The sequence below is a fragment of the Larimichthys crocea genome, chromosome XVIII (genome assembly GCF_000972845.2).
Source record: "Larimichthys crocea isolate SSNF chromosome XVIII, L_crocea_2.0, whole genome shotgun sequence".
Taxonomy (NCBI): domain Eukaryota; kingdom Metazoa; phylum Chordata; class Actinopteri; family Sciaenidae; genus Larimichthys; species Larimichthys crocea.
Window position 1 is genome coordinate 21911380 of NC_040028.1, and position 13278 is coordinate 21924657.

General features: G+C 40.0%; 2 protein-coding genes and 1 pseudogene across 2 annotated transcripts; all 3 read left to right on the forward strand.

Moving 5' to 3' along the window:
- The first annotated feature begins 2077 nt into the window (after positions 1 to 2077).
- Positions 2078 to 3021, forward strand: LOC113748209 (olfactory receptor 4E2-like). Its single transcript, XM_027291181.1, is given in 2 exon segments — positions 2078 to 2921; positions 2924 to 3021. Coding segments are annotated over 2 exon segments (942 nt in total).
- Positions 3022 to 7550: 4529 nt separating this feature from the next.
- LOC113748210 (olfactory receptor 6N1-like) lies at positions 7551 to 8498 on the forward strand. The gene has a single exon (XM_027291182.1). It carries the CDS (start codon positions 7551 to 7553, stop codon positions 8496 to 8498), a length of 948 nt encoding a protein of 315 aa, XP_027146983.1.
- Positions 8499 to 11032: 2534 nt separating this feature from the next.
- LOC113748211 (olfactory receptor 56A4-like) lies at positions 11033 to 12117 on the forward strand (annotated as a pseudogene).
- Positions 12118 to 13278: the final 1161 nt, after the last annotated feature.

The following is a 13278-nucleotide window of genomic DNA, read 5'->3' on the forward strand; positions in this document are numbered from 1 at the left end:
GACCTCAGCAAGCTTTTATTTTGGTACTTCTGGTTAGCGGCATTTGAATTAGCCTATTAGTTAAATATTTAATTTCACCCGAAACATTTAGATTTAACATTTAGATTTAGATTTAACATTTAGATTTAGCATTTAGATTTAGATTTAGATTTAACATTTAGATTTAGATTTAGATTTAACATTTAGATTTCTCATTTAGATTCAGATTTAACATTTAGATTTAACATTTAACATTTAGGTGTAACATTTAACATTTGTATTTAAATATTTAAAATATATCTAAGTTGACAAATATTGTTGTAAATGTGCAAAAAAGTGACAAAAAAAAATTCACACCAGTTTTTTAAACATTGTTTGAAGCTAAATGTGACAAAACGTTGCTGTTATTTTCAGCGTGAGCCGCTTTACAAACAGCACCCCATACTTTTTCAGCAGATGGAATGTCAATAAATGTTTTAATTATTTTTATGGGATTTCAGCTGTATGTTTACAGAATTAGGATGTCAAATGTCTTGTATACTAAATTGTTTTTAACATCAATTTATTTGTGCTATGAACCAGTTTCCCTTCATGATTACATTAACACTCAGTTATAATGATGTAGAATATTCAGTAAACAAGATTAAGAGTCATGCTACTGGTTCTATGAGGCTGCACTTTGTCACCACATCATGAAATATGAAAAAAAAAATAGACAACTATTGGTTGTCATGTGTCAGTTTTCAGTTTTATTTTGATAGTCTTGTCTCTAGACTTCTTAAGTCTGTTGCTGCTTTGTGGGGAAGCTTTGTAAGGGAACCAGGCATAAAACCTGGGCATGAAGGACACCCAACTTACTTCAGACAAGACCAAGAACATATCTGAGATCTTTGAGAAGTAAACAAATATAGCAGTGATCTGCTTCGGAGGACCAAATGTCTGGTGTGTATTAAGTGCTTAGGAGACCACTCTGACTCTGAAGAAGTAATAGAGATAAAGAATACTGGACAAGGAGAGAACATCCGTAAAGTTAGTGGAACCAGACTCAAGTAGCTACTTGTCCTAACTTAGGATTGAAGGGTCTTAAAAGGGTTCAGCCATGATTGGATTCTGAAGTAAAGACCGGTGTAAGATGGCCAGATTTATTAGTTTAGCTTCACTTTAAGAAGAATACCATGGTGTCATCTGAGAAATAAGACGAGTCAGAAATGAAAGCATAACAACGGGTGTATGGGTGAAAGAAAGGCTGCTAGACGGACCTGGTTGACCCAAAGAGTTGTGCCCATGAACTGGGAAGGTCTGGCCGAGGCCCCCATCCCCTATGGTGGTTGTAGACATGGAATCTGAGTGGACCATGTTCAAAACCTACATTGTAGAGATGACTGGAAGGAGCTGTGGTCAGAAGGTCATCGGTGCCTGCAAGACGAGGGCAACTAAACTGGTACTGGACCTTATAAAAAATACTCAGATACAAACCCACAACACTCAGACACATATTGTTTGTGGCACACCTCGGCTCCCCTTGTGTGTTCACGTGGCTGCTCTCAGGGTAACAGCTCAACAGTATAAAGGTTCAGCAGCTGCCTCAGTCTGGACTAGATCAGAGCAGGATGCTGTGTATTTGACTAAAATGTAGATACACATACACTGATGCAAAGACTTTTCTGAATGTCTTTATGACTTTATTAACTGGGCAGACCACAGGACTTATTTAAACAGTATATTTTGTTGTTTGTCTTTATTTATAGCTTCAATGGAACAAAAGTTTTATTTGAACACATCTTTCTGAATGACTTGAAATGTGTTATTTATGTTGAATATTATCAGACAAATTTGTTTGAAATTTGCAATTTATTAACTCTTTAATATGTTTAATCTATTACAGAACAGTGTTCTTAATTGTGACTGTTTTCACTTGTGAAGAAGGACATTTTGAGTCTGTGCCATGTGATAACCTGATGATGATTGAGAAATGTTTGCTTTTTGCATTTAGTGTCAGAGACTTGTTTATTTCTCCTGAAATGTGTTTGTTATGTTGAATATTATCAGGTCAAATTGTTTCAAATGTGAAACCTACAGATATTTTGTTGAGGCCAGCATGAAGAACAACGACAGCCTGAATCCTGACTATTTTCAGTTGACTCTGTTTTCAGATCATGGCTCCTTCAGATATTTGTTCTTCAGTCTGTGTCTGTTGATCTACATGACTATAATCTCTGCTAACATTGTCATTATTCTGGCAGTCTGCCTGGAGAAGTCTCTGCATCAGCCCATGTACATGTTTATCTCCTTTCTGTCTTTAAACTCTCTGTACGGCTCAGCCGGCTTCTTCCCCAGGTTTCTGATGGACATTCTGTCTGACACTCATTTCATCTCACGCCCACTTTGTTTCATTCAGATGTATGTCATTTACACGTATGCATCATATGAGCTGATTATTCTCACCATCATGGGCTATGACAGACTGGTTGCTATTTGCCAGCCTTTACATTATCACAGTAAAATGACTTTAAAGACGGTGATTCAGCTTTTGATGTTTGCTGTGCTCTATCCTGCATTTGCTATCGGCTCCTGTCTCTATCTCACTGTTCGATTAACACTGTGTGGAAATAAACTGCACAGGCTTTTCTGTTCTAACTGGCCCGTGGTTCAGCTCTCCTGTGTGGACACGACTCTGAACAACATCGTAGGTCAGTTTGTGACATGACGACCATCTTCATCCCCCTGTTTCTTCGTCCTGTACACCTACCTGCGCATTCTGCTCGTTTGCAGAAGAAGTTCGTCTGAATTCAGAGGAAAGCGGTTACAAACCTGTCTGCCTCACATGGTCACATTTGTGCTATTCATTCTCCTCTTCTGTGAGCTTTCACTGACTCGGTTTGATAATGTGAATCCAATCATCACAGTGTTTTTATCTTTAGAGTATCTGATCATTCCTCCCATCAATACCCTCTAGTTTACGGCCTGAATCTGCCTCAGATCAAAGGAGCATTGTTAGATTTTCGGAAGATTCACAAAATGGCTCCTGCTGCCAAAACGTAAAACTCCTCAACATATATATATATATATATATATACACACACATGTATACATATATAAAGTGCTTCAGGAATGTGGTAGATGTTTTTGTCCATCGATGTTCATTGCTATCACAATCATTTTAAGGAGATCACTATATGTTAAATTCACATTGTGGGTTCTGAATTGGTCTCAAATGATAATACATTTATTTTTTGTCACATGTTAAAGAACACCCGATGTATAATAAAACATATATGCGCTGCTTTTTTATGGGGTGCTGTTTGTAAAGTGGCTCACACTGAAAATAACAGCAACATTTTGTCACATTTAGCTTCAAATAATGTTTAAAAAACTGGTGTGAATTTTTGAGAGTCACTTTTTTGCACATTTACAACAATATTTGTCAACTTAGAAATATTTAAATACAAATGTTAAATGTTACACACCATGTTAAATCTAAATCTAAATGTTAGATCTAAATGTTAAATCTAAATTAGATTAGATTAGATTATACAGAAAGTGTAATATACACTACAGAAATATACACTACAGAATCAAATAAAGGAGCAAAAAAACAACAACAACAGGCAATCCACAGACAAGTGTACAGATGTTCAAAACAAGTACTAAGGTAGAAAATCTCAAAGTAGTGGAATGATATAAATAATATTGCACAGGTAATCGGAAAGGAAATATAAATACAGATTTTAAAGTACGACATGATCAGGTGACCATAGTGTAGGAAAATATTGCAAAGGAAAGTGACCATAATATAAATAATATTACAAAAGTAAGTGACCATGGTATAAATAATAACTGCAAGGTATACATGAAATAAAGTAGAAAAGACTTTCAAAGGCACATGAACAGGAGACTACAACATTCAGGTGGTGCAGGTGTTGTAAAGTCTGACAGCAGCAGGGATGAAGGACTATAAATATTACATCTAAATCTAAATGTTAAATCTAAATCTAAATGTTAAATTTAAATCTAAATCTAAATGTTAAATCTAAATGTTAAATCTAAATCTGAATGTTAAATCTAAATCTTAAATTTAAATCTAAATCTAAATGTTAATTCTAAATGTTAAATCTAAACCTAAATGTTAAATCTTAATGTTAAATCTAAAATCTAAATGTTAAATCTAAATGTTTCAGGTCATACTAAATATTTAATTATATGCTAATTCAAATGCCAGTAACCGGAAGTACCAAAATAAAAGCTTGAGGCGGTCAGAGTGTGTTTATAGTGGCAAATAACGAATAAAACCGATCTTATCCGGGGAAATGGACTCTTGGACATGGATTATTGTGATAATAACTACCTAAAATAACAAACACATTTGGAGAAACTTTATCTGAAGATAAAGAGATGTTATCTGAAGATAATATTTGTATTTAAATATTTAAAATGTCTCTAAGTTGACAAATATTGTTGTAAATGTGCAAAAAAGTGACTCTCAAAAATTCACACCAGATTTTTAAACATTGTTTGAAGCTAAATGTGATAAAGAGTTGCTGTTATTTTCAGTGTGAGTCGCTTTACAAACAGCACCCCATATTTTTTCAGCAGATGGAATGTCGATAAATGTTTTAATTATTTTTATGGAATTTCATCTGTATGCTGACAGAATTAGGATGTCAGATGTCTTTTTGTTATATACTAAATAGTTTTTAAAATCAATTTATTTAACACTCGGTTGTAATGATGTAGAATATTCAATACAGGGTCACAGGGGTTGGGTGCTAAGAGAGTTGGGTGGCGGTTGGAGGCGGGGACCCTGGCGGTCCGACCCCCGGCTGTAGAAGCTGGCTCTGGGGACGTTGAACCTCACCTCTCTGGCGGGGAAGGAGCCTGAACTGGTGCACGAGGTCGAGAGGTACCAGGTAGATATAGTCGGGCTCGCTTTAACACACAGCGTGGGCTCCGGAACCAGTTTCCTTGGGAGGGGTTGGACGCTCTACCACTCTGGAGGCCCCTGGCAAGAGGCGCAAAGTGGGGGTGGGAATGCTTGTTTCCCCCTGGCTCGGCACCTGTACGTTGGGGTTCACCCTGGTGGACGAGAGGGTAACCTCCCTTCGCCTGTGGGGTCCTGACTGTCGTCTGTGCCTATACACCGAACAGCAGTTCAGAGTACCCACCCTTTTTGAAGTCTTTGGAGGGGGTGCTAGAGAGCTCTCCTCTGGGGACTCCCTCGTCCTCCTGGGGGACTTCAATGCTCACGTGGGCAGTGACAGTGAGACCTGGAGGGACGTGATTGGGAGGAACCCCCCCCCCCGATCTCAACCCGAGTGGTGTTCTGTTATTGGACTTCTGTGCTCGTCATGGACTGTCCATAACAAACACCATGTTCAAGCATAAGGGTGTCCATATGTGCACTTGGCACCAGGACGCCCTCGGCTGCAGTTCGATGATTGACTTTGTGGTCGTGTCGTCGGACTTGCGGCCACATGTTTTGGACACAACTGATCACCACCTGGTGGTGAGTTGGCGCCGATGGTGGGGGAGGATGGCGGTCAGACCTGGCAGGCCCAAACGTTCTGTGCGGGTTTGCTGAGAACATCTGGCTGAATCTCCTGTCAGAAAGAGCTTCAACTCGCACCTCCGGGAGAGCTTCACTCACGTCCCGGGGGAGGTGGGGGACACTGAGTTCGAGTGGACCTTGTTCCGTTCGTCCATTGTCGAGGCAGCCTGGGTGGTGGTTCCCCTGTTTAAAAAGGGGGACCGGAGGGTGTGCTACCACTCTAGGGGGATCACACTCCTCAGCCTCCCCGGGAAGGTCTTTTCGGGGGTCCTGGAGAGGAGGGTCCCCAAGATTGTCGAACCTCGGATCCAGGAGGAGCAGTGTGGTTTTCGTCCTGGTCGTGGAACTGTGGACCAGCTCTATACCCTTAGCGCGGTCCTGGAGGGTGCATGGGAGTTTGCCTGACCAGTCTACATGTGCTTTGTGGACTTGGAGAAGGCGTTCGACCGTGTCCCTCGGGGAGTCCTGTGGGGGGTGCTCCGGGAGTATGGGGTTCTGGACCCACTAATATGGGCAATCCAGTCCCTGTACTCCCGGTGCCAGAGCTTGGTCCGCATTGCCGGTGAGATGTTCCGGGCACATCCCTCCTGGAGGTGGCCCCGGGGAAGACCCAGGACACGCTGGAGGGACTATGTCTCTCAGCTGGCCTGAAAACGCCTTGGGGTCCCCCTGGGAGAGTTGGATGAAGTGGCCGGAGAGAGGGAAGTCTGGGCCCCCCTGCTGAAGCTGCTGCCCCCACGACCAGACCTCAGATAAACGGGAGAAGATGGAAGATCAAGCGTCATATTAGTGGTTCTATGAGGCTGCACTTTGTCACCACACCATGAAATATGAAAAAAAAATAGACAACCTTCGGTTGTCAGGGTCTGTTATGTGTCAGTTTTCTGTCTTATTTTGATAGTCTTGTCTTTGTGTCATGTGTCAGTTTTCTGTCTTATTTTGATAGTCTTGTCTTTGTGTCATGTGTCAGTTTCCTGTTTTATTTTGATAGTATTGTCTCTGTGTGTCTGGTGTGTATTAAGTGCTTAGGAGACCACTCTGACTCTGAAGGAGTAATAGAGATAAAGAATACTGGACAAGGAGAGAACATCCGTAAAGTTAGTGGAACCAGACTCAAGTAGCTACTTGTCCTAACTTAGGAATGAAGGGTCTTAAAAGGGTTCAGCCATGATTGGATTCTGAAGTAAAGACCGGTGTAAGATGGCCAGATTTATTAGTTTAGCTTCACTTTAAGAAGAATACCATGGTGTCATCTGAGAAATAAGACGAGTCAGAAATGAAAGCATAACAACGGGTGTATGGGTGAAAGAAAGGCTGCTAGACGGACCTGGTTGACCCAAAGAGTTGTGCCCATGAACTGGGAAGGTCTGGCCGAGGCCCCCATCCCCTATGGTGGTTGTAGACATGGAATCTGAGTGGACCATGTTCAAAACCTACATTGTAGAGATGACTGGAAGGAGCTGTGGTCAGAAGGTCATCGGTGCCTGCAAGACGAGGGCAACTAAACTGGTACTGGACCTTATAAAAAATACTCAGATACAAACCCACAACACTCAGACACATATTGTTTGTGGCACACCTCGGCTCCCCTTGTGTGTTCACGTGGCTGCTCTCAGGGTAACAGCTCAACAGTATAAAGGTTCAGCAGCTGCCTCAGTCTGGACTAGATCAGAGCAGGATGCTGTGTATTTGACTAAAATGTAGATACACATACACTGATGCAAAGACTTTTCTGAATGTCTTTATGACTTTATTAACTGGGCAGACCACAGGACTTATTTAAACAGTATATTTTGTTGTTTGTCTTTATTTTTAGCTTCAATGGAACAAAAGTTTTATTTGAACACATCTTTCTGAATGACTTGAAATGTGTTTATGTTGAATATTATCAGGTCAAATTGTTTCAAATGTGAAACCTACAGACATTTTGTTGAGGCCAGTTTAAACTGTAGTACCACTCATTTTGTCCTTTTAATCAGTTTTGTCCTCCCTCTTTGTCTCCATCACTCTCACGTCTCTTGCAGACATGAAGAACAACGACAGCCTGAATCCTGACTATTTTCAGTTGACTCTGTTTTCAGATCATGGCTCCCTCAGATATTTGTTCTTCAGTCTGTGTCTGTTGATCTACATGACTATAATCTCTGCTAACATTGTCATTATTCTGGCAGTCTGCCTGGAGAAGTCTCTGCATCAGCCCATGTACATGTTTATCTCCTTTCTGTCTTTAAACTCTCTGTACGGCTCAGCCGGCTTCTTCCCCAGGTTTCTGATGGACATTCTGTCTGACACTCATTTCATCTCACGCCCACTTTGTTTCATTCAGATTTATGTCATTTACACGTATGCATCATATGAGCTGATTATTCTCAGCATCATGGCCTATGACAGACTGGTTGCTATTTGCCAGCCTTTACATTATCACAGTAAAATGACTTTAAAGATGGTGATTCAGCTTTTGATGTTTGCTGTGCTCTATCCTGCATTTGCGATCAGCTTAGGTGTATGTCTTACTGTTCGATTAAAACTGTGTGGAAATAAACTGCACAGGGTTTTCTGTTCTAACTGGCCCGTGGTTCAGCTCTCCTGTGGGGATACAAGTCTGAACAGCTTAGTCGGTATGGTTATTGGTTTGACGACCATCTTCATCCCCCTGTTCTTCGTCCTGTACACCTACCTTCGCATTCTGCTCGTTTGCAGAAGAAGTTCGTCTGAATTCAGAGGAAAGGCGTTACAAACCTGTCTGCCTCACATGGTCACATTTGTGACCTATTCATTCTCTCTCTTCTGTGAGCTTTCACTGACTCGGTTTGATAATGTGAATCCAATCATCACAGTTGTTTTATCTTTAGAGTATCTGATCATTCCTCCCATCAATAATCCTCTAGTTTACGGCCTGAATCTGCCTCAGATCAAAGGAGCCATTGTTAGATTTATAAAGATTCATAAAATAGCTTGTGCTGCCAAAATGTAAAACTCAACATGGATATATATCAAACAAAATGTGCTTCAGGAATGTGGTAGATGTTTTGTCCAAGTTTTAGGATTTTAAGGAGATGAGAATATTGATCAGGAAAACAGATGCTACCTTAAAATAGATAATCTTTTAAATTCACATCGCCGGTTTGAACTAGTCTCGAAAGATAACACATGTATTTTTTGTCAGATGTTAAAACACACCTGACATGTTATAAAACACATCATGCTGCTTTTTCAGCAAATGGAGCATCAATAAAAAATGTCCATCAATGAATTTGATTTAAAATGACTTTATATGTATTTGTCTGAAATTTCGATGTTAAATATCTGGTTTTAACTTTGGACGTTACTCTGTGTTTTAATATCAGCTTGTTTTTGTGTTATGAACCGGCTCCCTTTTGTAATTATGATAACACTAGATTGTAATTATAATGGAATATTCAATAAACAAGACTGACAGTGTGCAGCTGTGTTAACGGCTCTGTGATGTTGCATCACCGTGTCATAAAATACCAGAATAACATGTTCACATTGACAGTGCTAACACGTTGATGTTTAACAGGTATACTGTTTACCATGTTCCCTCTCAGTGTGGCATGCAAAGAAATGAAACCTGTGCAAAGATTTTTACACACAGAAAATATAGCATATATATACAATGAATTAGACTGTAGGAAATGAATGAAGTCACAGGATGTGGACATTTTCTTTTTAGTTCTACATGTAGTTAGTTATGAAGGTATTTGGTCATAAAGCTATTACAAGGCACAGACACAGGACTCAACTGCAGAACTCAGGAGGCAGATACAGGAGGTAACCAGTCTTTAATCAGAGGCAAAGGTTTGGTACACGGGAGTTCAGTCAGGTAAGGCAGGCAAACAACCCAAAGGGGTAAGGCAAAAGCAGGGTCCAAAAACAGGCAAGGGTCAAAACCAAAAAGCACACTAGGGAAACGCTGGAAAGTAGGACACATGGTACACTGACAATCTAGCACTGGGGAAGGGGAAACAAAGGGTTTAAGTACACAGGTGATTAGGACGTGACAAACAAAGCAGGAAACTGGGAGACTGGAGTAGGCGGAGCAGGGGCTGGATGACAATATAAAGTTGACAAATATTGTAAATGTGCAAAAAAAAGAATTAAAAAAAGTGACTCTCAAAAATTCACACCAGTTTTTTAAACATTGTTTGAATCTAAATGTGACAAAATGTTGCTGTTATTTTCAGCGTGAGCCGCTTTACAAACAGCATCCCATTTTAAAAAAGCAGAGCATATATGTTTTATTATACATCGGGTGTGCTTTAACATGTGACAAAAAAAAAAGTATTATCATTTAAGACCAATTCAAACCCACAATGTGAATTTAAACAATGCATCTCAGTCTGTATCATTGTTCAGGTTGATATATTTCAAGTTAGCATATTCTGATCTCCTTTAAGTGCTTAGGAGACCACTCTGACTCTGAAGAAGTAATAGAGAAAAGAATACTGACAAGGAGAGAACATCCGTAAAGTTAGTGGAACCAGACTCAAGTAGCTACTTGTCCTAACTAGGATTGAAAGGTCTTAAAAGGGTTCAGCCATGATTGGATTCTGAAGTAAAACCGGTGTAGATGGCCAGATTTATTAGTTTAGCTCACTTTAAGAAGAATACCATGGTGTCATCGGAGAAATAAGACGAGTCAGAAATGAAAGCATAACAACGGGTGTATGGGTGAAAGAAAGGCGCTAGACGGACCTGGTTGACCCAAAGATTTGTGCCCATGAACTGGGAAGGTCTGGCCGAGGCCCCATCCCCTATGGTGGTTTGTAGACATGGAATCTGAGTGGACCATGTTCAAAAACCTACATTGTAGAGATGATGGAAGGAGCGTGGTCAGAAGGTCACGGTGCCTGCAAGACGAGGGCAACTAAACGGGACTGGACCTATAAAAAAACTCAGATACAAACCCACAACACTCAGACACATATTGTTTGTGGCACACTCGGCTCCCTTGTGTGTTCACGTGGCTGCTCTCAGGGTAACAGCTCACAGTAAAAGGTTCAGCAGCTGCCTCAGTCTGGACTAGATCAGAGCAGGATGCTGTGTTATTGACAAATATAGATATACAACACTGATGCAAAGACTGTTTTCTGAATGTCTTATGACTTATTAACTGGGCAGACCACAGGACTTATTTAAACAGTATATTTATGTTGTTTGTCTTTATTTATAGCTTCAGTGGAACAAAAGTTTTATTTGAACACATCTTCTGAATGACTTGAAATGGTGTTTATGTTGAATATATCAGGTCAAATTGTTTCAAATGTGAAACCTACAGACATTTTGTTGAGGCCAGTTAAACGTAGTACCACTCATTTGTCCTTTTAATCAGTTTTGTCCCCCTGTTTGTCTCCATCACTCCACGTCCTTGCAGACATGAAGAACAACGACAGCCTGAATCCTGACTATTTTCAGTTGACTCTGTTTTCAGATCATGGCCCCTCAGATATTTGTTCTTCAGTCTGTGTCTGTTGATCTACATGGACTATAATCTCTGCTAACGTTGTCATTATTCTGGCAGTCTGCCTGGAGAATGTCTCTGCATCAGCCCATGTACATGTTTTATCTCCTTTCTGTCTTTAACCTCTCTGTACGGCTCAGCCGCTTCTTCCCCAGGTTTTGATGGACATCTGTCTGACACTCATTTCATCTCACGCCCACTTGTTTTCATCAGATTTATGTCATTTACACGTATGCATCATATGAGCTGATTATTCCAGCACATGGCCTATGACAGACTGGTTGCTATTTGCCAGCCTTTACATATCACAGTAAAATGATTTAAAGACGGTGATTCAGCTTTGATGTTTGCTGTGCTCTATCCTGCATTTGCGATCAGCTAGGTGTATGTCTTACGTTCGATTAAAACTGTGTGGAAATAAACTGCACAGGGTTTTCTGTTCTAACTGGCCCGTGGTTCAGCTCTCCTGGTGGGATACAAGTCTGAACAGCTTAGTCGGTATGGTTATGTTTTGACGACCATCTTCATCCCCCTGTTCTTCGTCCTGTACACCTACCTTCGCATTCGCTCGTTTGCAGAAGAAGTTCGTCTAATTCAGAGGAAAGGCATTACAAACCTGTCTGCCTCACATGGTCACATTTGTGACCTATTCATTCTCTCTCTTCTGTGAGCTTTCACTGACTCAATTTCAGGCTGATAATCTGAATCCAATCATCACAGTTGTTTTATCTTTGGAGTATCTGATCATTCCTCCCATCAATAATCCTCTGGTTTACGGCCTGAATCTGCCTCAGATCAAAGGAGCCATTGTTAGATTTATAAAGATTCATAAAATAGCTTGTGCGCCAAAATGTAAAACTCAACATGGCATATATCAAACAAAATGTGCTTCAGGAATGTGGTAGATGTTTGTCCAAGTTTTAGGATTTTAAGGAGATGAGAATAGATCAGGAAAACAGATGCTACCTTAAAATAGATAATCTTTTAAATTCACATCGCCGGTTTGAACTAGTCTCGAAAGATAACACATGTATTTTTGTCAGATGTTAAAACACACCTGACATGTTATAAAACACATCATGCTGCTTTTCAGCAAATGGAGCATCAATAAAAAATGTCCATCAATGAATTTGATTTAAAATGACTTTATATGTATTTGTCTGAAATTTCGATGTTAAATATCTGGTTTTAAACTTTGGACGTTACTCTGTGTTTTAATATCAGCTTGTTTTGTGTTATGAACCGGCTCCCTTTGTAATTATGATAACACTAGATTGTAATTATAATGGAATATCAATAAACAAGACTGACAGTGTGCAGCTGTGTTAAGGCTCTGTGATGTTGCATCACCGTGTCATAAAATACCAGAATAACATGTTCACATTGACAGTGCTAACACGTTGATGTTTAACAGGTATACTGTTCACATGTTCCCTCTCAGTGTGGCATGCAAAGAAATGAAACCTGTGCAAAGATTTTTACACACAGAAAATATAGCATATATATACAATGAATTAGAGAGCTGTAGGAAATGAATGAAGTCACAGGATGTGGACATTTCTTTTTAGTTCTACGTAGTTAGTTATGAAGGTATTTGGTCATAAAGCTATACAAGGCACGGACACAGGACTCAACTGCAGAACTCAGGAGGCAGATACAGGAGGTAACCAGTCTTTAATCAGAGGCAAAGGTTTGGTACACGGGAGTTCAGTCAGGTAAGGCAGGCAAACACCCAAAGGGGTAAGGCAAAAGCAGGGTCCAAACAGGCAAGGGTCAAAACCAAAAAGCACACTAGGGAAACGCTGGAAAGTAGGACACATGGTACACTGACAATCTAGCACTGGGGAAGGGGAAACAAAGGGTTTAAGTACACAGGTGATTAGGACGTGACAAACAAAGCAGGAAACTGGGAGACTGGAGTAGGCGGAGCAGGGGCTGGATGACAATATAAAGTTGACAAATATTGTAAATGTGCAAAAAAAAGAATTAAAAAAAGTGACTCTCAAAAATTCACACCAGTTTTTTAAACATTGTTTGTTCAGGTTGATATATTTCAAGTTAGCATATTCTGATCTCCTTAAAATATTGTGATAGCAATCAACATCGATGGACAAAAACATCTACCCCATCCTGAGCACTTAGTTATATATATATATATATATATATATATCTTATATATATATTATATTATATATATTATATATCCGTTGAGTTTTACATGGGCAGCAGAGCCATTTTGTGAATCTTCAGAAATCTAACAATGGCTCTTTGC

Bases quoted from the DNA above. Each gene is read 5' to 3' on its own strand.
- LOC113748210 (XM_027291182.1), top strand. From the start codon at position 7,551: ATGAAGAACAACGACAGCCTGAATCCTGACTATTTTCAGTTGACTCTG.